At 42.6% G+C, this 27,088-nt stretch overlaps 1 protein-coding gene across 1 annotated transcript; it reads left to right on the forward strand.

The window, feature by feature from the left end:
- Positions 1–1,477: 1,477 nt before the first annotated feature.
- CD14 (CD14 molecule) lies at positions 1,478–18,831 on the forward strand. Its single transcript, XM_082255922.1, has 2 exons — positions 1,478–1,693; positions 17,350–18,831. Exon 2 carries the CDS (start codon positions 17,363–17,365, stop codon positions 18,755–18,757), a length of 1,395 nt encoding a protein of 464 aa, XP_082112048.1. The 5' UTR covers positions 1,478–1,693; positions 17,350–17,362; the 3' UTR covers positions 18,758–18,831.
- The last annotated feature ends 8,257 nt before the right edge of the window (positions 18,832–27,088 follow it).

Genomic DNA, 27,088 nt, shown 5'->3' on the forward strand with positions numbered 1-27,088 from the left:
ATGTGGATGGCTTAGGCCCCTTTCACACGAGCGGTAAGATTTCAGCTTTTAGCTGCGGATAGAGGAACCTATTTACCGCAGTTAAATGCAGACAATGGTTCCCTATGGCCTCGTTCACACACTGCATTTAGCAACGTTTTCATAACATACGGTTTTGTGCATTTAAGAAAAAAAAAGTTGACAGCGTCCAAAAGCGATGTACCACTGCTATCTGTATATAAATGCAGTTAATCGCAGTACAAAGAAAAATAAGTAAACAGTTATACAAAAGGCAAGAATTTACTAAAGCTAAACGCAGCAGCATGTAAACGCAGTGTACAAATGTGAGTAATCTTTGTGCCAGGAGCGTTGGAATTTCAAAATAACAAAACATGCTTTTACCAACGGCAGAACAACCGTGTGAAAGGAGCCTTAGCCCCCGTTCACACTGGGGCGACCTGTGAGGCGACCTGGTCGCCTCACAGGTCGCCGTAGGTCGCCTCACAGGTCGCCGTAGGTCGCCTGCCATACAGAAGCTATGGACCCGTTCTAATAGGAGCGACACAAGTCGCTTCGACTTAGAAAAAGGGTCCGGAGCTTCTTTGGGGCGACCCGGAGCGACCTGCATAGACTTCAATGTTATTGAAGCAGCGCGCCGCGACCTGTGAGGTCGCCCGGCAAAGTCGGGTCGCTGCAATGTGAACGGGGCCCGAGTATGTTGTTGTTATTGTTTTTGTAATTTTTTAATTGGCTGATCAAAAGCCAGTGAAGGGATTGGCAGAGAAGGGTGGTGGACACTGAGCTGTTAGGAAGTCCGTTCAATACTTGCTTACTTTTATTTAAAACATATTCAGCTTGAAAAAGCTTGTGAAAATAGACATAATGTGTCTCTTTATAAACAAAATTAAAAATGTTTTCGATGTGCCTAAAATAGAAGATATACAATTAAAAGCATAGCTTTAGTGCCTTATGCACACTGGACGTTTTTACAGCTGCTGTTTTTGGCATCAGACATTTTTTTCTACAATCCGTAAATTCCCCAGCATGTTATCCTATGTGTCCATGCACACATAGGCTGTTATCAGCAGTTTTTGGCAGGGGCGTTTTCTGGCTGTAAAAAAAAAAACAAGAACTAGTGGGTTTTAGGAGGCATTTTTTAGCTGTAAAAATCCTCTAACTCTGATAAAAGGTGAAAGAAGCAGAAAAACGCCAAAAAAACGCTGAAAAACATGGATATTCTGCATTTATTAACGTTTTTGAGCCATAAGCTTTTGTAGGAGTATAGTTTTGTTATAAAAAAAAGCTAAAAAACGCTACAGCTGAAAAAAAGCTAAAAACTGCTGAAAAACGCAAACCTTCTTCTACTTCTACGGCCTCCTACTGACGTTTTGATAACGTTCAGTGTGCATGAGCCCTAAAAGTAACATCTAGAGTATATAACTTTAAGTTCTGTCTCCGCCCCTCGCAAAAAAAAAAAAAGTCTTCAACGTAACACCTCTCGGCAGACTCAGATTCTTTCCTGCAGCTCGGTTACGAAATGGGAATTTCTGAAAAGGAAGTCTGTCCTTGCAGTTGTTTTTGCCAGTACTTTTCTTTTTTTCTACTCCCCAACTGAAAAACTGCAGAGAAAATGAGCTGGCTGCTGTCAGAAATGCAGCGCAGAAACTGAAAGGAAGCACACAACTTTGACAGCACAGCTACACAAGTCTGAGAAGTAAGTTATTTTGGCGATGTTGTCTCTTTTTCCTTGTTTTTTTTCTTCTCTATACCGTATATATAAAGATGATGTGTGAAAAAAGTATATTCAAAAACCAACTGATTCATTTTCTGAAAATAATCCAAAAACCCTGGGATGATAAACAATTTTTTTACACTTCAGAATTCTGATTGCAGTGATGTCATAGCTGAATTCTTTTTCTGATTTAAGCAAATAACTTTTATCTGGGATAAAGATACAAACAGCATGCTAGGCAATTTATTTTACAGATTTCTTACAAGTCATCATTTTTAACTCATCAGTTATCCAGAGCAGAGTTCGAATCTTTGGCAACTCATGGAAAACTGTTGGTTTGTACCTTTAAAGCTGATCACACATGTTACAATCTGACTGTGCAATCTTCTTTAGATCTAAAAATGCATGTTTATAGGACAAGGGCCTGTTCAATTGGATGCAAATTAATTGTATTGTTTAGGTAGGTCATTTAATCACATAGTTTTGATAACTCTAAAGATGATTGTATAGTCAGATTGTTTGGTTAGACAGCAGATACCTGCCAAAGCCAGTCTCCATCCATTGCTGGGGAGCTTAAACTCCCCAACTCCTACAAGCATGCTTGCATCCAAGCAGACAATGCACTGTGATAATACAAAGGGGTCCTCTGCTCTAGACATCTAGGTACTTAAGGCTGGATTCACACCTATGCAAATTGGATGCGGGTTTCACCGATAGAAGACTGTGACTGGCTCTCAATGGAGCTGGTTCACACACCTCCGGGGCGGCTGTAGTCTAAACTGGAAAAGGGTCCTGTGCGTCTTCTGGTCCGTTTCAGGCAAAAATTTGGATCTGATTTGCACCTGAAACGGAGAACGGGCACCGGACCCCCTGCTGCGAGCCACAGCTAATGTGAACCCAGCCTTAAGTCCACACTGGAAAAGGGTCCTGTGCTTCTTCTGGTCCATTTCAGGCAAAAATTCAGATCTGATTCGAATCTGAAACGGAGAACATGCACCGGACCCCCTGCTGCGAGCTGCAGCCACAGCTAGTGTGAACCCAGCCTTAAGGCTCCTTACAGATGGGGCTGTCTAGCTGCAGTGCTTACCTCCTGGCACCTTAGTGTGCACTCACACTGGCAGTTTTAACCATGCCTAGGCATGGTTCATTTCATTGGTCCTGTTAGTTGTGTGGTGTTAGTGCTTCAAACCTTGCTGTGGAATGGTTAAGTGTTTTGTGCCTGAAGACACTTGGAAGAGGTGGTCCTGGGCACGGTTCACTTGTGGTTTGTTATGATTCTCTTCAGTGTGAGTGTAAACCATGTCTGAGCATGGAACTCATAGATCAGTGGGAACAGAATTAGGGATCACTGTGTTTGGTTGGCAGAAGTGATGAAATAAATGTGCTTAGGAACACTTGATCCTAGCCAAGTATGAGCACGGAACTCATAGATCAGTGAGAACAGAATTAGGGATCACTGTGTCTGGTTGGCAGAAGTGATGAAATAAATGTGCTTAGGAACACTTGATCCTAGCCGAGTATGAGCACAAACCAGCAGGGGAGTGGGGACAATTGAACGCAAGAAAGGTTCAGTTCAACCATGCCCAGTGTTAGTACACAATCACTGACAGTTGTCATTGGAACAAGGGTCCCTCTTAAACAATATCCCCTCTGCCAGTGACAACAGAGACATTTTGGATCTCCTCCTTCTTTCACTTCCAATGACAATGGTCAACAGAAAAAGCAAAAAAAAAAAAAAAAAAAAAGGAAAGCAAAAAATCCTTCTCAACATAAAGAAGAGTTTGTCTGTAGTTCTACCTTAATCTAAAAATGTATGTAAAGGCATTTTTTTCCCTACATTTTAGAAAGAGCAGGAAAGGGTTATATTTTCTGTCAAGTTTCTATCGCTGTCTGTCCCTTGCTGGGAATTTTCACCCCTTTGACAATGGTCACCAAGTCAAAAAGTAAGGGGAAAGCCACAAATTTTGAGCTGTCATCAGAACCAGAGGTAAGAGAAAATCCTTCATTGGGAATGGTTGTCACTGTGAGAACTGTCTAAAATGAGAAGTCTATTCACTTTGAAGACATTTCCTAATGTCCTGTTGTCTGATTTGTGTGTGATAGCGATGAACTGACAGAAAATTGGTTCCCATTAATATACCGTAAATTGATTTTCCATTTCAAGAAGCAAATCTGTGAGTAAAATATAGTATGAGTAGACCCTGTTTTGGTTCTAAGATGCTACTTCACTGATAGAGACAAGGGAGCGCTCGCGAGACGGTAAATGTTTGGATGAGTACGGAGGAGCGCCTGGTACAATAATTCATCTTACCTAAATGACTTTTTGAAAAACAAAGTGAAGGAAATCTCCTCAACTAAACACAGATCACAAAAAATAACTTGATTGGGTTTTTGTTTCTTTTGGATATTTTATCACGAACTGTCGTGATCGGCTCTTGAAAGCTGTGTGCTAATGAATAGATTTGCTTCATCCAATCTTCTCATAGTTTGTACTAGGCATTAGGGATGATTGAACGGTTCAGGTCAACCATCGGTTCGACCCGAACATTGGCTGTTCAAAATTCGGCCGAATTACGAACTTTTTGCAGTAAAAGTTCGGATCTCGGCCACCAGAACCACCCACAATGCAATGGGACAGGAACTGGGCTTTAAATTTAAAAGCCCATGATTGGCCCAAAAACATCAGTAAAAGCCGATTGGAGTGACTAGGGGGTCCAGAGGCCAATCAGGAGTGAATATGCCCCCCCATACGCCCCCCAGTATATAACATAGCCCCGCCAAATTTCTAGCACTGTAATAGAGAGGCTGTGGAATAGAGTGGAAGCATTTCTGTTACTCCTGCTGCTCCAGTGTCATTTTGCAATTATTAGTGTGAGGAAAGGGATATGCAGTGTAGTTAGGGTACTATATACCACTATAGTTAGATTCAATAATCTAGTTTTTGTAGGGAAAGTTTTACGTGTCAGGGTGACCGTAGTGTAGTTTAGGGTGAACTGACTCTGCTATGCCAGGGTGACCGAACTCTTCCATGTCAGGGTGACCGTAATGTAGTTTAGGGTGAACTGACTCTGCTATGCCAGGGTGACCGAACTCTTCCATGTCAGGGTGACCGTAATGTAGTTTTGGGTGAACTGACTCTGCTATGCCAGGGTGACCAAACTCTTCCATGTCAGGGTGACCGTAATGTAGTTTTGGGTGAACTGACTCTGCTATGCCAGGGTGACCAAACTCTTCCATGTCAGGGTGACCGTAATGTAGATATATATATATATATATATATATATGGAATAAAAAAACACAATTTTGAAGCCCTAAAACCCAATAAATGCCCCTAAAAAGTGCCTAGGGATCTGGGTCATGCCCCAGGGACTATTAATCACACAAAAAAAGTTCTTAAAAATTGTAGTTTTTGATAGAGAGCCAATTATTGAAAAAATTATTGGAAAAAAAAAATGAGATTTCTTTGGATTTAGTGTCTGGGGGGTCTAAAAAGTGTACCTGTGAAGTTTCAGCTCTGTAGCATGTCCAGAACCAGAAAAAAAAGATAATTTTTCTTAGAATTTCAGTAGCGCAGGGATGGTGTTACCCTCCTTTCACACCTGGGCGTTTTTGTTTTAGGTGTTTATTGGGCGTTTTTTCGGCGTCTTTGGAGGCAAGTGTGACATCTGAACTTCTGTATAGGGGTATATATATATATATATATATATATAAAGACACTAAATCCAAAGAAATATCTTTTTTTTTTTCAATAATTGTCTCTCTATCAAAAACTACAATTTTTAAGAACTTTTTTGTGTGATTAATAGTCCCTGGGGCATGACCCAGAACCCTAGGCACTTTTTAGGGGCATTTATTGGGTTTTAGGGCTTCAAAATGGTGTTTTTTGATTCTATATATATATATATATATATATATATATATATATATACATACAGTGCCTTGCAAAAGTATTCAGCCCCCTTGAACTTTGCGACCTTTTGCCACATTTCAGGCTTCAAACATAAAGATATAAAAACTGTAATTTTTTGTGAAGAATCAACAAAAAGTGGGACACAATCATGAAGTGGAACAAAATTTATTGGATATTTCAAACTTTGTTAACAAATAAAAAACTGAAAAATTGGGCGTGCAAAATTATTCAACCCCTTTGCTTTCAGTGCAGCAAACTCTCTCCAGAAGTTCAGTGAAGATCTCTAAATGATCTAATGCTGACCTAAATGACTAATGATGATAAATAGAATCCACCTGTGTGTAAACAAGTCTCCGTATAAATGCACCTGCACTGTGATAGTCTCAGAGGTCCGTTTAATGCGCAGAGAGCATCATGAAGAACAAGGAACACACCAGGCAGGTCCGAGATACTGTTGTGGAGAAGTTTAAAGCTTAATTTGGATACAAAAAGATTTCCCAAGCTTTAAACATCCCAAGGAGCACTGTGCAAGCGATAATATTGAAATAGAAGGAGTATCAGACCACTGCAAATCTACGAAGACCTGGCCGTCCCTCTAAACTTTCAGCTCATACAAGGAGAAGACTGATCAGAGATGCAGCCAAGAGGCCCATGATCACTCTGGATGAACTGCAGAGATCTACAGCTGAGGTGGGAGACTCTGTCCATAGGACAACAATCAGTCGTATACTGCACAAATCTGGCCTTTATGGAAGAGCAGGGCCGGATTAACATAGGGGCTATTGGAGCTGCAGCTCCAGGCCCCTCCCTGAATATAGGCCTATGCCAGTGGCTTATCGATATCTACGTGTGCTGTCTTGAAGAAGAAGTCCCCTCTGCACTGCACACGTGAAGGAGAGAAGTCTCAGCTGCTGCAGCTGAGTCCTGTTCCTGCCGATGCCTGGCTCCTATCACAGGATCTGTTACACTCACACAGATCCTCAGTGTAAAGGAGATGCAGGCAGCCGTCAGGGGGAGGGGTGCTGATGTCATCCTAACCATCAGAAGCCCGGGAGAAAGGAAATATTTCATGCTGCTCAAATGAGGTTAGTAAATAGGGAGAGAGGATTGTGCAAAAACTCTCCTGGGGGCTGTGATGATTGTGGGAGAGGCTGCTGCTTCCCCCCATGTAATGTGTTCCCTTTTGCCCACAATGTAATGTGTTATGCCATACAGTGCCCACCATGTCATATGCTGTGCCATGCAGTGCTTGCAGTGTAATATGCAGTGCCCACCATGTAATGTACTGTGCCATGCAGTGTCCACTATGTTATGAGCAGTGCCCACTATGCCATATGATGTACCATGCAGTGCCCACCATGTAATGTACTGTGCCATGCAGTGCAATATGCAGTGCCCACCATGTAATGTACTGTGCCATGCAGTGCAATATGCAGTGCCCACCATGTAATGTACTGTGCCATGCAGTGTCCACTATGTTATGAGCAGTGCCCACTATGCCATATGATGTACCATGCAGTGTCCACCATGTAATGTGCTGTGCCATGCAGGGCCTACCATTTAATGTGCAGTGCCTATCATGCCATGTGCTGTGCCATGCAGTGCCCACCATGTCATGTGCAGTGCCCACCATGTCATGTGCTGTGCCATGCAGTGCCCACCATGTCACATGCAGTGCCCACCATGTCATGTGCAGTGCCCACCATGTCATGTGCTGTGCCATGCAGTGTCCACCATGTCACGTGCAGTGTCCACCATGTCATATGCTGTGCCCAGCATGCAATGTGTTTTGCCCGCTGTGTAATGTGCTATGCAGCAGTGCCCACCATGTCGTGTGCTGTGCAGTGCCCACCATGTCACATGCAGTGCCCACCATGTAATGTGCTGTGCCCAGCATGTAATACGTTGTGCCCACTGTGTAATGTGCTATGCAGCAGTGCCCACCATGTCGTGTGCCATGCAGTGGCCACCATGTCACGTGCAGTGTCCACCATGTCATATGCTGTGCCCAGCATGCAATGTGTTTTGCCCACTGTGTAATGTGCTATGCAGCAGTGCCCACCATGTCGTGTGCTGTGCAGTGCCCACCATGTCACATGCAGTGCCCACCATGTCACATGCAGTGCCCACCATGTAATGTGCTGTGCCCAGCATGTAATGCGTTGTGCCCACTGTGTAATGTGCTATGCAGCAGTGCCCACCATGTCACATGCAGTGCCCACCATGTAATGTGCTGTGCCCACCATGTAATGTGCTGTGCCCAGCATGTAATGCGTTGTGCCCACTGTGTAATGTGCTATGCAGCAGTGCCCACCATGTCACATGCAGTGCCCACCATGTAATGTGCTGTGCCCACCATGTAATGTGCTGTGCCCACTATGTAATGTGCTGTGCCCAAAATGTAATGTGTTGTGCCCAAAATGTAATGTGCTGTGCATTGCCCACCATGTCATGTGTATTGCCCACCATGTAATGTGCTATGCCATGAAGGCCTCCCATGTCAATTGCTGTTCAGTGCCCACCATGTTATGTGCTGTGTTGTGCCTATCTTGTCATGTGCTGCACCATGCAATGCCTACCATGTAATGTGCTGTGTATTGCCCACCATGTCGTGTGCCGTGCAGTACCCACTATAAAATGTGCTGTGCCGTGCAGTGCTCACCATGTCATGTACTTTGCCCACCATGTAATGTGCTGTGTTGTGCAGTGCCCACCATGTCATGTGCAGTGCTCACCATGAAATGTTCTGCACCCACAATGTAATGTGGTGCCGTGGAGTGCCCCAGGTAATGTGATGTCCAGTGCCCACCATGCCATGTGCAGTACCCACCATATATTGTGCTGTGCCCACCATATGATGTGCAGTGCCCAACATGTAATGTGCTGTGCCAGCCATGTCATGTGCTGTGCCCACCATATAAGGTGATTTGCCCACCATGTGCTGTGTTGTGTCCACCATCTAATGTGCTGTGCAGTGCCCACTATGTCATGTGTTGTGCCCACCATGTAATGTGCTGTATCCATGTATCCACCATTTAGTGTGCTGTGCCCACCATGTAATGTACTTTGCTATTACCCCCATGTATTGTACTATACTGTGCCCCCCCACAGACTCACCTCCCCTCTACCCTTTCTCTCTCTCGCCCCCTTAACCCCCTCTCTCCTACCACTCTCTCTCACTTTCACCCCCCTCTCTCTCTCATCCCCTCGCTTTCAGCCCCCTCTCTCTCTCTTTCGACCCCCCTTCTCTCTCTCTCAGCCCATCTCTCACTCTCTTTAATTTATTTTAACAAAAAAATGTTTGCGTTTTCATTTTATTTTATTTTTCATTTTATTTTTTTTCATAAAAAGGCCCACCAAAATCCTCAACACCAGGCCCATGATGCTCTTAATCCGGCCCTGTGGAAGAGTGGCAAGAAGAAAGCCATTTCTTAAAGATATCCATAAAAAGCGTTGTTTAAAGTTTGCCACACGCCACCTGGGAGACACACCAAACATGTGGAAGAAGGTGCTCTGGTCATCAGATGAAACCAAAATCAAACTTTTTGGCAACAATGCAAAACGTTATGTCTGGTGTAAAAGCAACACAGCTCATCACCCTGAACGCACCATCCCCATTATCAAACATGGTGGTGGCAGCATCATGGTTTGGGCCTGCTTTTCTTCAGCAGGGACAGGAAAGATGGTTAAAATTGATGGGAAGATGGATGAAGCCAAATACAGGACCATTCTGGAAGAAAACCTGATGGAGTCTGCAAAAGACCTGAGACTGGGATGGAGATTTGTCTTCCAACAAGACAATGATCCAAAACATAGAGCAAAATCTACAATGGAATGGTTCACAAATAAACATATCCAGGTGTTAGAATGGCCAAGTCAAAGTCCAGACCTGAATCCAATCGAGAATCTGTGGAAAGAACTGAAAACTGCTGTTCACAAACGTTCTACATCCAACCTCACTGAGCTCCAGCGGTTTGGCAATGAGGAATGGGCAAAAATTTCAGTCTCTCAATGTGCAAAACTGATAGAGACATACCCCAAGCGACTTACAGCTGTAATCGCAGCAAAAGGTGGCACTACAAAGTATTAACTTAAGGGGGCTGAATAATTTTGCACGCCCAATTTTTCAGTTTTTTATTTGTTAAAAAAGTTTGAAATATCCAATAAATTTTGTTCCACTTCATGATTGTGTCCCACTTGTTGTTGATTCTTCACAAAAAATTACAGGTTTATATCTTTATGTTTGAAGCCTGAAATGTGGCAAAAGGCCGAAAAGTTCAAGGGGGCCGAATACTTTCGCAAGGAACTTTCAAAAGTTCGATCATCCCTACTAGGCATTAGTAAATCTCCTCATTGCATGAATTAAAATCTATGCATCTTGCGCATCTGTAAGAAATGGGGGAAAAAATCCCTGACCCTTTTGTAAAATTGCTCCGCACTGAACTACATGGTGCTGCAGCACCATGCGGTTTGGTGCGCACAAAAAATGTGTGCAGTTGCTGATGCATGGGGTGCCATTAAGAATGAATAGCACCCCCCACATCTGCTAAAGTGCAGCATGTTTGTGTGCGTGCTGAGAAAGCGTGCAATAGATGTCAGCCAAGCCTAAGCCTTAGATGTTATAACAAGCACGTCCTGGTGCTTCCACTCATCTTCACTTATTTTCTAGAGTGTTCCAGGACCTCAAAAACCCAAAGCATTTTATTATAGGTTAGGACACTGCCATCCATGTCTGGTGCTCCACGGGTTGGTCAGCAGGGCCACCTATCTCATTTACTTAACAGCAGTGAGGTGGGCCAAAATGGAAGTCTGTGTTTGCATACCAGAATGATCTGTTTTTTGTTACTCTTGAGATTCTTTAGTCCAGTGTTTCTCAGCCTTTTTTTTAGTTAAGGCACCCTTTAAAATTATGGACAGTCTCAAGCCACCCCTAAAATGTAAAAAATATTTTAATTGCTTTACATAATGCAGCAAGAATATACACAAGAATTTGCTGATTTAAACAGTATCATTAGTAGTATTCAGCATAGGTTTACGAAGGGACGTTCTTGCCAGACCAATCTGTTAACATTCTAAGAGGAAGGGAGCTGCGATTTAGATAGGGGGAGACCTGTTGACATGGTATATCTGGATTTCGCAAAGGCATTCGATACAGTTCTCCATAAACGCTTAATCTACAAGCTGAGGTCTGCAGGCATCTACCATAAGGTTTGTTCTTGGATAGAAAACTGGTTACAAGGGCACGTCCAAAGGGTGGTGATACATAACAAGTACTCTAAATGGTCTGGAGTGGTAGGTGGGGTATCCCAAGGTTCTGTCCTTGGACCAATTCTGTTTAATTTATGCATAAATGATATAGAAGATGGGATAAATAACTTAATCTCAGTTTTTGCAGATGCCACAAAAAAAAAGCAGGGCAATACTTCACATTAGGATATAGAAATCTTACAGAAAGACCTAAACCAAATAATAGAGTGGGTAACTACATAGCAAATGAGGAGAAATGTAAAGTAATGCGCTCGGGGGCTAAAAAAACATAAAAAGCAAACTACTCACGAAGGGGAAAACTCTGGGGGAATCAAGCATGGAGAAAGATCTAGGGGTTCTAGTGGAAGACAGACTGAGCAATAGCATGCAATGTCAAGCTGCCGCTACCAAAGCTGGCAGAATACTAGCATGTATAAAACAGGGGATATACTGTACATCTGGAGTATTCTGTCCAGTTCTGGTCACCAATCCTCAGAAGGGATGTGCTGGAGAGAGTCCAAAGAAGGGCAATGAAATGAATTAGGGTATTGGAGGACCTCAATTACGAGGAGCGACTACAAGCACTACATTTATTTTCGCTGGAGAAGAGATGCATGAGAGGGGACATGATTGCGATTTACAAGTACCTCAATGGTGATCCCAGCATTGGAAAAAAGCTATTCAGTCCCAGGGAGTGTAAGAGGACACTAGGCCACACAATCAGATTTGAGCGAAAGTGGTTTAACCTTAAACTGCATAAGGGGTTTTTCACTGTAAAGGTGGTAAGAATGTGTAACTCTCTTCCACAATTGGTAGTGTCAGCGGGGAGTATTGATACTTTTAAAAGACTCTTGGATGTGCTTTTTAAAGAACACATTATACAGGGATATGGGAAATGATTATTATCACTAACACACACACACCTACACAGGTAGAACTGGATGGACTATTGTCTTTATTCAACCTTAACTACTATGTTACTATGTAACATCCATACATAGGACACCCAACATTAGAGGTGATTTATTCTTCCAAAGCATATACAATTTTGCATACTGGTACTCACTAGTATGCCAATGTTTCTCTTCTCCCTTAAAGGGATTGTAAAGTCTCAAAGTTTTTCCCCTTAATGCATTCTGTGCATTAAGGTGAAAAACCTTCTTTGCCGCAGCCCCCCCCAGACCCCCCTTTTTTCTTACCTGAGCCCACTCGTTCCAGCGCCGTGCTCCAGCCGCTGGCTCTCATCTCAATGGACAGATTGATAGCAGCGGGAACCATTGGCTCCCGCTGCTTTCAATCAATTCCAGTGACAAGGGAGTGGGGGCGGGGCCGATTTACACTGTTAATGGATGCAGCAGCAAGACCCGGGAGCGTCCCGCACGGGTGCCCCCATGGAAAGGCACCTGATGAAGAGGAGGAGCTCCGCCGGGGCACACCAGAAGAGGAGGATCAGGGCTGCTCTGTGAAAAACCCTTGCACAGAGCAGGTAAGTATAACATGTTTGTTACTTTAATTTTTAAAAAAATCTGAACCTTTACAACCCTTTTAATTTCTCTCCATCAGTCAGCTAATGTCACCCCAGTGCTGAGGGTTAGGAGCAAAGGAGGGTCAAACAAGAATGCTGTGGAGGCAACATACATCCTCCTTTTTAAGTGATGACATCATTGGTTGTTAGGATGCCAGTGTATAGAAGGTCATAATGGTGCATAATGAAAACCTGTGGCTTTGTGTAACTTAAAGGTAGGCTTGATCCACCTGCTGACTTGTATACAGTTTTTGATAAATTTTTAGGTATTTTGCCAGGCACCCCTGTAGAAATCTCAGGGCACCCAGGTTGGAAAAGGCTGCTCTAGTCTAGATGATCACGAAAGTGCAGGCACCCTTACTAACTTGGTAATCAATGCTGTCTCACTTTAGTCCAAACAAACTTTCATTTTATATCAGCTAAATACAATTCAGGTGCATCAAAACAAAAGGGGTGTGTAGCACCCTCCTAGGTAGGTGCTAGGTAAGTATAGTTTGCTCTGCCTGCTGCACAGGGGAGCCTGATCAGTAGTTAGGCCTGTTACATGTGTCCACGTGTGATTCACTTGCTTTGAGGGAGTGTCCCAACTGTGTCCAATAGGGGAGCCTTTTGGACAGTGGAGGAAACCCAGCCAGTGACACACAGGCTTTGCAACTGTCCCAGAGGGTTGGCACATGTAGCAGTGCATCCTGGGATACGTTATATAAGCCACAGGCACACGTGACAGGGTGTCTTTGGGCGGGAAGCCAGGTCCCAGGAAGAGGGTGACGGCTGTCTCTCCTCCTGCTGCTGAGGAAGGTGGTCACAGGCGGTCGGCCTAGTGGACCAGAAGTGTGGTGCTGAGCCAAGAGGTCCAGTGGATACTGACAGTGGAGAAAGTGGCAAAGCGACCTGAGGAAAAACAGTGTCCATGAGTACCAGGGAGCTTGCCAGGGGTCTGCCCAGGACAGGGACCACTTCAGGAGGGTGTCAGTGGACAGAAGGTCAGCGCACACAGTCAGTGAGAAAGGGGGTGCCAAGTTAGACCCTGAAGAGTAATCCAAGTGAGAGCACATATTCTTTATCTTCACTTCAGTGGCAAGGTGAAGCAGTTGTCCTCAGGAATTGTGCATAGTTCAAAACTATTGACAGAAAAAAGTGGGGTTTTGAGGGCCCAAATGAGATGGTCAAAATATATAATGCAACACGGTAAAAGAGTTAAAATACATGTTTATTAATAATTTCTCTTCACATAAAAAGCATGTATGAACATGCTCTGAAGACACACATACATGTAACAAATATATATATTATATAATAAAATTGAGAACACAAAGTGGGTAACCGAATGGTGGGGTCTCAATCAAAAAAGATGGACATGGTCCCTGTGCAGCCAACGCGTTTCGCTTGACTTCGCTTCTTCAGGGCTTAAGAGACCAGAGAACCAGCTAGTGTTCCCAAAAAAGGTGCAGACTCACAGGGCAAACAGGAATTCAAGGATTCCAATTACATGGTAGGCGTAGACCATGCATCCATATTTCAGTGATAATAATTTTATAGAGCATATACGTGCATATAGAGTGGGGGTACCTATACGTTACTATATGGTATATGTACTATCCTTTTATGTCGTATAGACCCCAATGCACTATTATATTAATTATTAATATACTGCCATGGAGAGAGGATATGTAGCATCCTTCTACTAGGGTATATGCGATGGATAGGCAGGTAATTATTTATATAGTATTCCCAAACAGACAAGTACTTTCCTGATCATGTTGAGAAGGAGATACCAGAGTGTGTTTTACTCAGTAGTAACAGACTTCCTCTTGTGGGGGAACCATCCTAGATGTCTCTCTCCAGTCGCATGTCCTGCCTAAATAGTTCAATTTGGAGTATCCCACTGTTTCCCTTTCCACTCTTTCCCCTCTCCCATCCAAGTTCTAAAATAAAAACACAAAAACCAAATCCCCTGGACTGTTCATTTTCTGAGCCAAGAACTTTTAATGCTGTGTGTTCGCTTCCAGTTACTAATGGTAACCCAGGGGAACCCAAGAAGTGTAATTCTCAGCGGCTCCCTAGAGGGCAGTGCTACAGGTGTAAAGCCTTACGGTTTGTTTCCTTGAGAAGACAACCACAATCTGAGTAGAAAATCCTGTCTACTGTCAGCATGCTGCAGAGTAGGACCCTTGCTCTCTTTTTATGGAAGAAGTGGTCTCTTTGCAGAGGTCTTACACATCCCCTGCTCAGTCAGAGATATGAACTTTGCTGGCTGGAGAGCACTGGGTCAGACTAAGCAGTGGGTATGTCAGATCTCTGCAGAGAGACCACTGATTTCACACAGAAAGCATGGACCCTTCTCTGCGACCCTTCTCTGCAGCATGTTGTCAGGAGACAGGCTCTTCTGCTCATATTATGCCTGCTTTCACAAAAAGAAATAACTAAGATTTTGAGCAACTGTGGTTTTGATATACCTGATTTAAACTACAAGCTAAGCTAGAGTGGCACTAAACTCTGGTTTAAAAAAAAATATATTCAAGTATTCTTAACTCAAAAATTGAAATACCTTGTTTTTTTTTTTTTTTTTGCTGCTGTGATTAATGTTAGAGGGTGGCTATGTTTGTTTCCATGGTTCCTTTGTATGTTGAAACAAAGCCAACCTCTCTGACTCGCTTCCGAGATGGACTAGTTACTTGGGAGTTTGTAGTGTGGATAGAGCAGTACACATGACAAAACTAATGTGCACTTTTCATTCGAAAGACAAGCAGAAGAAACAATTTAATAAAAAAAAGATTATATGACCATTAGGTAATGGATGTGTATGGATTATTTTTTGAGAATGGATCATTTAGTGTCACTTTAAGCTTTATTGCTAAAGTTTAGGTATGGCAACTTTTCCAGATTGGATGTAAGTATGTATGTGCCATATCTAAGGGATCTCCTTGGAAACTGGAAATCATTGTAGTAGGCACCACTACTACAGTGATCTCTTCTAGCTTCGTGGTGCCATTCAAAAAAACACTTTGCATTATTTCAATAAATGCAAAGCATTCTCTGAGTGGACGAGGTAGAGGAAAATTAGTGACACAATCTCCACCTCTTCCAATCAGAGGAGACTTTGCATTCATAGAGAAAATGCAAAGCGTTCTGTGAATAGCACCCATGCCAAGCATGCAACCTTCTCTGTCCATTAGGCAGCAGAGCAGCCCCTCGGCATGGGACCTGGAAGCTAGCGGAGATCCCTGTTGTATCAGTGCCTACTACAGTGATTTTCAGCTTCAACAGGGATCCCACGGGCATGGCATATACATACTTACATTGGTCCAAGCTGGACCAATATAACTAGATAAAAATTGCAATACCTAAACTTCAGCTTTAAGCTACTGATGGTTTACATTTGGAAAACAATAATATGTATGTTGGATAGTATGTCAATTAATGTGAAATTGTGCATTGATGGGATTTATAACTTACTTTACTTTCATTTAGTAGTCTGACTAAAGTCTGCTCTTTTTAGGCATTGGTACCAGGGCCGTATGTACCGCAAGGCAAACAAGGCGTTTGCCTTAGGTAGCATTTTTCAGACAGAAGGGACACTACAATGACGGCAGAGAAGCAGTGCCGTCGCTACAGGGTTGCGGACCGCACCCGAGTGACACCCGCCTGAGGGGGAAATCGGAGGCAGCTGCGGACTACCCATTCGGTGCTAGGAGAGTGAACGTCCAGCCTCCAATCCTGGAAGTAGCTCAATTGGTAGACCAAGGTGGAGTCCCGGGCTGTGATCGGCCTAGGCTGTGGGAAGATGAGAGTCCAGTGTAGTTTTTTTCTTGGGGGGGGAGGGGAGATGGGAGAGTCTCCTGGTGTAGTATGGGGGAATAGGGGAGCCCCCTCTCTCTCACCCCATCTCTCTCTTTCAACTCCTTCTCCTCTCTCCCACCCCTCTCTCTCCTTCACCTCTTTCCCCCTCCCTCTTTTACTCACCCCCCTCTAATGGGGGGCAGAGGGGGGGGGGGGCTCAGCGCTATGGCAGACTTTGAGCTGCCTGACTAACGCATAACAATAATACCAGAGACTGCATGTGACTACCCAACAGTCCACCAGAGACCCTGCATAGCCATCAGAGACTCCACATAGCAACCAGAGACCCCGCATTGCAACCAGAGACCCCACATAGCCACCAGAGACCCCTCATAGCAACTAGAGGCCCCTCATAGCAACAAGAGGCCCCACATAGCCACCAGAGACCCAGAATAGTCATTTGAGAGGGAAGGGGTAAGACAAATTTAGATGGGGGGGGTTCCCAATTTTAGTCTTGCCTAGGGTAGAACAAAACTAAAATACACCACTGATTGGTGCCTATGTAGTGTCAGTGTATCTGAATGAATTAGCTGTATTCTTAGATTCACCTGCAGTTACTGTAGGCCAGCCATAGATGGAGTGATTATCTTTCCTGCAACCACAGGTTGCAGGAAAGAAAATTGCTTTATTCCCTCATCAACACAGACAGTGTTGACACCACTGATTGGTACCTATGTAGTGTCAATGTATCTGAATGAATTAGCTGTATTCTTAGATTCACCTGCAGTTACTGTAGGCCAGCCATAGATGGAGTGATTATCTTTCCTGCAACCACAGGCTGCAGGAAAGAAAATCGCTCGATTCCCTCATCAACACAGACAGTGTTGACAGGGGAATCCCTCCCACTGAGCTATTGTAAATATATAATAATAATACTTGCATGTAAACTCCGGCAGGCTGGTTGTACGCAAGTTGACCAATTGATAAACTTGGGTACATTTGATCTGCGCATATATGGTTTGAATCACTGCAGTTTCCTGCTGAATAGGCCAAGATTCCAGTTTTTGAGAAGCCAGAATGTCATCAGAGCTTTCTAGCTTTAACAGAAAACTCCTTTAATACTATGGGCAAATATTTTATTAACTTGTTTGTTTTTTCCTTGTGGTATTTTTCTAGAAAACATTGCACAATGAAGATCGCCCATTCCTTTATCGTCATCTTTTTATTTGCTCAGAAGATCCCGGCTTCAGAGGCAGATTGCACCTACGATTCCTCCCTTAGACATTGTTCTTGTTTGCATCTTGACATAAACAACATCCTGTCTATCATTTCATGCATTACGGCTTCCAGCTTTGAATTTATTGGAGGAAGCTATGTGAATGCAGAATATTTTGTTCTGTTCAACTTTGAGCTGGTGCAGGCTCAGAATGAAGTTCAAAGTCAGTTAACCAAGATCAGCTTTGTAAACGTCATTTTGTCTGAGGAATTTTTGTTTAAGTTTATAAAATGGTTGCAGAAGATTCCAGTCACTTTGCTTTCATTTGAAAACACAACTTTTGTTGGACAATATAACCGGACAACGGAAGAGCAACAGCCTCATATATCGTCTCTGCAATTCATCAATGCGTCTTCACATCCATTAATACAGAGAGATACTGTGTTCTATGGTCTTGGAAACTGGATGTTTACACTGGGAAAGTTAACAGTGTCCAAGTCCAACTTGAAGGCTTTTTCATGTAATATCAGTTTGAATTTTAAGTACATGTCAGATCTAGACCTATCGGAAAATCTTATTCAAGAGGAAGGTCTCTCTTCTTCTTTTTGTAGTGGCGCATTTCCCACTCTCAAGATATTAAAGCTTCAGCGTAATAATTTAGTTCATTTGGAATCTGTGTGCCAAACACTAAGGAATTACAACCTATTGGCGCACTTAGACCTAAGTCAAAACAATTTCGCAAACATGTCCAATTCTATTTGTGAATGGCAGCCTTCATTAGTTCGCTTAAATTTGTCTTCTACTGGCCTGAAGCATGTGGATATTGATTTGCCTAAAAACTGTGAAGTTCTTGATTTAAGCCACAACAAAATTGAAAATCTAAATATCTCACTGCCAAGGCTAAGGGAGCTTTATCTGTCCTACAATGCATTTACAACTATTTCCCCCATGGGTAATCTCCCTTTTCTTCAGGTCCTAGCCGTTGATGGAAATCTTATTGAAACCATAAACAGAGGGCAGCTTCAAAACTTTGAACATCTAAGAAGTTTTAAAGGAGACAATAATCTCTATAGCTGTTCATGTTCTTTTGTGACTGAAATGAGAGAAATTGCAGAAACTGATTGGATAGTTCAGAAATGGCCCGAAGGATACATATGTAATTCCCCCTCTTCAGTTAAGGATATGTTGGTTGATGACGTCAATCGTTCATTCTTTGAGTGTCATACGCATCTCCTAATAGTTTTGATATGCATCATCATATTATTGTTAACTATAGCTATAATAATTTGCTTTGTTAAGATTCATCGGAGTAACAAGACAAGATCTCCACGGACAGATAGCAGAAATTCAAACAGTGTGCAGCTTTAATAAGAATGATTTTTCTTTGAGTCTGCTGGATCAGCAACGGGTGATGCTGGTTTATAAATTGTGTTTGCAGAAGACATTTTTTCTCAAAAACATGCCAGGCTGGTTTAATCAGTGACCATTTTCAATCAAAGGTGCTTAAAAGCTAAACCCAAAATAAAAAATAAATAAATATTGAAGCTTGTCAGTTCTTAGGAGAGGTGGCTGCATTAGTTTTCTGCAAATCCTGCAAATAACACAGATGCTGTCCCTGGTTGGCTATGCTCACTCCTTCACTGTATCTATGGAGGCAGCCAGTGCGGGATTTAGAAGAGGGCAAACCCCCCTACCTAAGGGAGCCCCAGACCTCCTTTATAAAAAAAAAAATGTAATAATTATTATTAAACAATTAACGAAGTGTGTTTGGATGTCAGGATATGGAACAGTTAAACCTGACTTTAGAGGCAAAAAAGGGATGAGGGCTTCTGGCAGATGTTTTACAGTTTAACCGGTTGCCGACCGCCGCATGACTACATACGGCGGCCAGCCCCGGCCAGGCAAAGTGACGTATATATGCGTCACTAGCCTGTCACTTCCTTGTGAGCCAATAGCGGACGAGCGCGCCCTGCCCCGGCTCGTTCCCTGGGAAGTCAGTGCGTGTGACCGGCGGACCCGATGTCCGCCGGTCACTCGTGATCGTCCTCCGTGAAGGGAGAAAGGCAGGCGGCTGATGTAAACAAGCCGCCTGTCATTCTCCCCTGTGTAGGAATGGTGATCATACGATTCTACTATGTAGGACCGTTGATCACTGTTCCTACACTAGTAGCCATGTCCAATCACAGTAAAAAGCACGCCCCTAGGGACACACTTAACCCCTCCTTCCCCAATAAAGTTAACCCCTTCCCTGCCAGTGTCATTTTGCAGTAACAGTGCATATGTATAGCAGTGATTACTGCAGTAATGTCACTGGTAACCCCAAAAGTGTAAAAAATGTCAGTCAAGGGTCCAATCTGTCCACCGCAATGTCGCAGTACCACAAAAAAATCGCAGATCGCCGCCATTACGCGTTAAAAAAAAAAACACCAAAAATGACAGAAATCTTTCCCTTAGTTAGTAAACGCAATAACTTTTGCGCAAACCAATCAAAATACGCTTTTTGCGTTTTTGTTTATCAAACATATGTAGCAGAAAACAAATTGGCCAAAAATGTTAAAAAAATTTGATTTTTACATTTTTTTGGGGGGGAATTTCATATAAAAAATGTGAAAAATATTGTTATTTTTGCAAAATTTACGCTCTTTTTTTGTTTATAGCGCAAAAAGTAAAAATTGCACAGGTGATCAAATACCACCAAAAGAAAGCTCTGTTTGTGGGAAAAAAAGGACATCAAATTCGTTTAGGCACAGCGTCGCACGACCGTGCAATTGTCCGTTAAAGTCACGCAGTAAAAAATCGCAAAAAAACCCCTGGTCAGGAAGGGGGTAAAATCTCCCGGGGCTTAAGTGGTTAACTTCTCATATTATTTTACTATTCAAGATGTTTATTTTTACATGATTGCGTTGCAGAATTGATTGCCTTGTTTACCAAAGACAAGTGGGTGGGACAAGAGAAATGTTTGAAAAATGTTGGAAAGTGCCAGACAACAGCCCCTACCCCATCGCATGGAGGTGAAGTTAATGATCAGCATCAATTTATTGCAGTGAGAATCACAAGTGAAGCTCACTCCCCCCACTCTTGACCCTGATTGGGACGAGGGGCGAATCCGAAACTACCCAATTGCGAATAGGGTCAAACTTTGTTTGCAAGTTTTACCTAAAATTACAACATTTATTAAATTCCTGATAGGCGTAGTCCTGGATCAAAATTTACCAAGAATAAAATAGCAAAGTGTTAGACAAAATCGGCTGAGGGGTGAGGGTCCCCCGAACTTTAAGTACCCCGGACCCTCAAGGTCTAAATCCAACACTGGAGGCAGCCATACAGGCAGCACCTTAAATAAGTCAGCATTTTTTAAATTTCCGTTACATGTGGGCTGATGGGGGTTAGCAGTTTACACAAGAAAGATAACATCATTCTTGCTTTAAGTTTATCTCACAGGAACTGATAAGGACACTGTATTTCTGGTAGGATCAACCAGTATTTTCTGTGTTTGGTAAAAATGTTCTTAACCACAAAATGAAAGCTACTGCAACCACCAAATCTAAAGACTGGTTAATCACAATAAAATATGATTAAGCGCTCATTGTCATGAAATGCGTCAACACTTGCTCCTACGGTGTGTTATGCTATTTTGACATTTTTTATTTTTTCAATAAACATATGGATCTTAGCAAAAACAGTGTGCAGTCATTCACCTGTTAATTGTCCAAATAACGTTTTGTTGTTGGGTTTAGGTAATCCTTGAGAACTTGTTCCCACCATAATTTCAGTGTTCCAGATGCGTTTTTTGCATACGCATTTACACACATGTGTAATGCCTTTTTAATGCAGTTCAGTGTGTTTTTTTTCCTTCTTTTTATTTTGTTTCCTTTGTTTTCATTAGGACAATTGCATTCCAGTGCGGTTACACAGGTTTTGATGCGTTTTGGATGAAAAAAGTGCAGCAGGTTGTACTTTTGTTGAAAGCACCAGAACTGACCGCATTGGTGTGAACTAGGGCCAGTGGAATACATGGCAAACCACTGTGCATGGGGTCTGGATGCAGTTTAAAAATGCACTGGAAGCACCTGGTGTGAACCAGCCCTCAAAATATACGAAAGATAAAAAAAAGAAAACATGGATGCTTCTTTTGCTGATTTCTCCTTATGAACAAGCTATTTGCCGGGTTTTTCTGGCTTCAAAACAATGAGTTGTGGACATAGAATAAGTATGCAGATAAGGCTTTCTGACTTTACTGATTTGCATACTTGTTCTAGATCAGTGACTCAGAGACAGTCAAAATATGGAAGCCAGGGGGTCAGCATAACACCCAGGTAATTAGCATTTTCAAGAAAAGGGTTACAATGACAATTCATATTATCCCCTTAGAACAGGACAACTGCAATGGTACTGAGTCAATTTTCTATACATATTTACTGTATATAATTGTTTTATTGAGGTTTATATGATTATAAACTGTTATTTTATATCCTTTTTTGCTATAAATTTAGTGTTTGTTCACAAATCAAGAGTTAATATATACCAAAGAATTCCCAGAGCACTATGGGTTAATACAAAGTGGTCTGAAATGTACTTCAAAGCAGAGCTTACCCTGCAATCTTCAGTTCAGCAGGGCCCAGGTATGGCCTCCAAAACTGTGGCTAAGTGAATGATGATCCAGAAAGCTGCCAGGTAGAGATGAGCCCAAGCAGCATCCCTTGAAGTCTTGATTGAAATAAGTCATGAAAAAAAGAAATATTTACAGAGTAACTTAAAGGGTAACTCCACTTTTGTGGGGAGATAAAATAGCAAATAAAGAAAAAACAATATAGCATATACAATTGCGACACATATTGTAATTGAATATTATTAAAAATGACCTTTCCTTTTCAATCTGCAGCTGTTGTCATTTTCTGAAAAGGCAATGCAATATGGCTACCTGGAGCTGTTCTGTACACAGAATGTGTGACCACACTCCAGAAACATAATTTCCTCCTTGTGTGATTGGCCCACCAATTTTCCCATTAGTCTGCCTAAGATACAAGTCCGATATCAGGAATCCCCTGCAGCAAAAATGTATTTTTTGGTGAGATACTGCCAATAAGAACACGTCTAAAGGGATGCAGGCCAAGCAGCTTCCCTCATTCGTGCTCTGCAGCTGCCACAGCTTATAGATAATTATGAGACCATACATATATATATATATGTATTTTTGATTTTGTGGTTCATATCTAATTTTGCACTTTATTGCCTAATTATGAGATCTCTCCCATTAGACCCACTCAGCACAGAGGCACAGAGGAACAAACAATGATTTCTTCAGAATAACAAAAGGTAGGAATCTGCAACAAAGTGTGTTAAAATCCTATTAATGTGCTTCGATCACCCAGAGGGAAATGTTTTTTTTCCAACAAAAGTGGAGTAACGCTTTGAACAAAGTGAAAGAAAAAAAAAAAAAAGGTCAAAATGATAGTTTTTCTCAGAAATGATAAAGAAAAGGCAACTATCCTCCTCAGGTACTAGCAAAAAACTGAGTCCTAAAGGTTGGAGACAAGGCTATACAGGTTTGGCTTTTTTTTCTAGTGTCCATATCTCCTAAAGGTAACAGTATTGCCAATTCTCTAAGGGCTCTTTCACACGGTCCGCCTCCGTAGGCGGATCCGTGCTGCTCAGCGGGGATCGATTCGCGATCCCCGCTGAGCCGGCGGATGACAGCTCCGTCTCCGCTTGCAGTGTGGAGAGGGAGGTGTCACAGCCCCCGCTGCTCTCTATGGGGAATCGGATGCGAGCGGACCGCCTGTCCGCACTCATCCAATCCCACTCCGATCCGATCCCCAGGACGGATGGAAAATAGGGTTTCCATCCGTCCGGATTTCACGGACAGGATCGGATGCGGATGGCAGCGGGTGTCAGCGGACATGTCACCGCGGACATCCTCTGCTCCATAGGGCTGAATGGGGCATCCGATCAGATCCGCCTAAAAAACTGACAGGCGGATCTGATCGGACCGCCCGTGTGAAAGAGCCCTAAGAAATACTACATCCCTTTGTACCTCCATGAATGATGAAAAGAAATTTAATTATAGCATTACATTAGCTAGTTCGGCACATAGTAGCTGGATCTGAGACTTATTTAGGCCTTCATACAGGAGTCTTTTGTTGAAATGTAACATTTTATTCAAGCTGAAGTTTGGGCTAAACAAATATTGTCTCAATACAAAAGACATGCATATTCTTATTGATGAGAAAAAATGGATGTCAGATTTTTGTTATTCCATATGTAATCCCAAGTGTTCAGTTCCCAGACTCATTCCCCATAGGGTCCCCTTGCATAGGCCACCACCTAGGATGTATGTCTCTTAGATTTGTACAATAATTCGGTGTGAAACTTTTTCTCTGTGTAGACGTTTCTTGTAATAATTCAACCACTACTGTTCTCTCCCCTTGTGCAGGGTGACTGGTCTCGTATCAGCCTGTAGTGGTAGGACCTGTTGGGTCACTCCCAAAGCTCTGCCCTCTGCAATGGCTATGTACAGCACTGTGATGATGTCACCACTATTGGTACACGGTAATAACGGAGTATTTGGTGCACACAGAGGATTATATCCTTTGTGGCCATCGAGGAATATAATACTTAACCAGTTTCCAGTGCCAACAGGGCGTCAATAGATGTCCTCCTGTGATCGTGCTGTTCGCGTGCCCTGTGATCATCGAGTCCTTCAGACTCGGCTGATCACAGAACAAGGTAATCACAGCGGCCCTTTTATTACGTGAACAGCTGTCAGCCAATGACAGCTGATCACAGAAGTAAAACAAGCCAGTTATCGGCTTTTTTTCTCCTCACAGTCAGCGTGAGGAGAATAGAAGAAAGCTAGTAACTTCTGTTACAGGGACATCTGTCTCAATCTGTGCCCGTCAGTGCTCTCAATCACTGCCCATCAGTGTCTCATCATCAGTGTCACCTATCAGTGCTGCCTATCAGTGCCACCTATCAGTGCCCCTTAGTGCTGCCTATCAGTGTTCATTAGTACCACCTCTCAGTGCCCTTCAGTGCCGCCTATCAGAGCCCATCAGTACCACCTATAAGTGTCCATCGGTGCAACCTCATCAGTGCCTCCTCATAAGTACCCACCAGTGCCACCTCACCAGTGCCCATCAGTGCAACTTCATCAGTGCTGCCTCATCAATACCTATCAGTGCCCATCAGTGCAACCTCATTAGGGCACATCAATGAAGGAGAAAATCTACCTGTTTACAAAAAATGATAACAAAGTATGAAAAATGTTTTGTTTTTTCAAAATTTTTGGTCTTTTTATTTTATTTTTATTTTTTTTAAGCAAAAAATAAAAAAAACTAGTGGTGATTAAATACCACCAAAAGAAAGCTCTTATTGTGTGAAAAAAATATAAAATGTTGTTTGGGTACAGTGTTGCATGGCCTCGCAATTGTTATTCAAAGTGCTTCAGGGCTGAAAATTGGCCTGAGCAGGAAGGGGGTATAAATGCCCTGTAAGCAAGTGGTTAAAGTGGTTGTAAAACGTACATATACCCAGTTAAATGAACAGCCTAAGGTGATACCCAGAGATGAAACAAATCCTCCTATATAGGTTTTACTTGTTTATCTGCAGTCTTCTCCTCTCTACACCCCTCCAAAAGGGCAGATAGTGTTAAAAAGAATCTTTCTTCATCTGTCAGGAGCACAGAGACTGCAAATACAGTGTGTGAGAGCTGATTGGAGGAAAAGAACACACCCGCTTCACACACAGAAGAAGTGTTCTGAATAGACAAACTGCGTTCTCATGCCCCCCCCCCCCCGACACAAATTTATCTCATGTGTTGAGAAAAATCATCAGAAATCACTCATGCTGATAACAGATGAACGAAACACCAGAGAGAAACAACACTTAGAGCTTTGGAGAGAGATAAGTAAACACTGCAGAAATACAATATGTGCTTTGCTCAGATTCTATGACTGAGGTTTACAACCACTTTAATCAGTCCTAACCTGTATATCTCTCTGTCTCACTCTCTCTCTCTCATATACAGTGCCTTGCGAAAGTATTCGGCCCCCTTGAACTTTGCGACCTTTTGCCACATTTCAGGCTTCAAACATAAAGATATAAAACTGTAATTTTTTGTGAAGAATCAACAACAAGTGGGACACAATCATGAAGTGGAACGAAATTTATTGGATATTTCAAACTTTGTTAACAAATAAAAAACTGAAAAATTGAGCGTGCAAAATTATTCAGCCCCTTTACTTTCAGTGCAGCAAACTCTCTCCAGAAGTTCAGTGAGGATCTCTGAATGATCCAATGTTGACCTAAATGACTAATGATGATAAATAGAATCCACCTGTGTGTAATCAAGTTTCCGTATAAATGCACCTGCACTGTGATAGTCTCAGAGGTCAGTTTAAAGCGCAGAGAGGATCATGAAGAACAAGGAACACACCAGGCAGGTCCGAGATACTGTTATGGAGAAGTTTAAAGCCGGATTTGGATACAAAAAGATTTCCCAAGCTTTAAACATCCCAAGGAGCACTGTGCAAGCGATAATATTGAAATGGAAGGAGTTTTAGACCACTGCAAATCTACGAAGACCTGGCCGTCCCTCTAAACTTTCAGCTCATACAAGGAGAAGACTGATCAGAGATGCAGCCAAGAGGCCCATGATCACTCTGGATGAACTGCAGAGATCTGCAGCTGAGGTGGGAGACTCTGTCCATAGGTCAACAATCAGTCGTATACTGCACAAATCTGGCCTTTATGAAAGAGTGGCAAGAAGAAAGCCATTTCTTAAAGATATCCATAAAAAGTGTCGTTTAAAGTTTGCCACAAGCCACCTGGGAGACACACCAAACATGTGGAAGAAGGTGCTCTGGTCAGATGAAACCAAAATCTAACTTTTTGGCAACAATGCAAAGCGTTATGTTTGGTGTAAAAGCAACACAGCTCATCACCCTGAACACACCATCCCCACTGTCAAACATGGTGGTGGCAGCATCATGGTTTGGGCCTGCTTTTCTTCAGCAGGGACAGGGAAGATGGTTAAAATTGATGGGAAGATGGATGGAGCCAAATACAGGACCATTCTGGAAGAAAACCTGATGGAGTCTGCAAATGACCTGAGACTGGGACAGAGATTTGTCTTCCAACAAGACAATGATCCCAAACATAAAGCAAAATCTACAATGGAATGGTTCACAGATAAACATATCCAGGTGTTAGAATTGGCCAAGTCAAAGTCCAGACCTGAATCCAATCGAGAATCTGTGGAAAGAACTGAAAACTGCTGTTCACAAACGCTCTCCATCCAACCTCACTGAGCTCGAGCTGTTTGCAAGGAGGAATGGGCAAAAATTTCAGTCTCTCAATGTGCAAAACTGATAGAGACATACCCCAAGCGACTTACAGCTGTAATCGCAGCAAAAAGTGGCGCAACAAAGTATTAACTTAAGGGGGCTGAATAATTTTGCACGCCCAACTTTTCAGTTTTTTATTTGTTAAAAAAGTTTGAAATGTCCAATAAATTTCGTTCCACTTCATGATTGTGTCCCACTTGTTGTTGATTCTTCACAAAAAATTACAGTTTTATATCTTTATGTTTGATGCCTGAGATGTGGCAAAAGGTCGCAAATTTCAAGGGGGCCGAATACTTTCGCAAGGCACTGTATATAAATATGCACAGTATACACACACACAAAGTTTAAGAGAGTG

The sequence above is a fragment of the Pelophylax lessonae genome (assembly GCF_965119305.1).
Source record: "Pelophylax lessonae genome assembly, chromosome: 4".
NCBI classification, from domain to species: domain Eukaryota; kingdom Metazoa; phylum Chordata; class Amphibia; order Anura; family Ranidae; genus Pelophylax; species Pelophylax lessonae.

Excerpts from the sequence above, each read along its gene's own strand:
- CD14 (XM_082255922.1), top strand. The coding sequence starts at position 17,363 with ATGAAGATCGCCCATTCCTTTATCGTCATCTTTTTATTTGCTCAGAAG.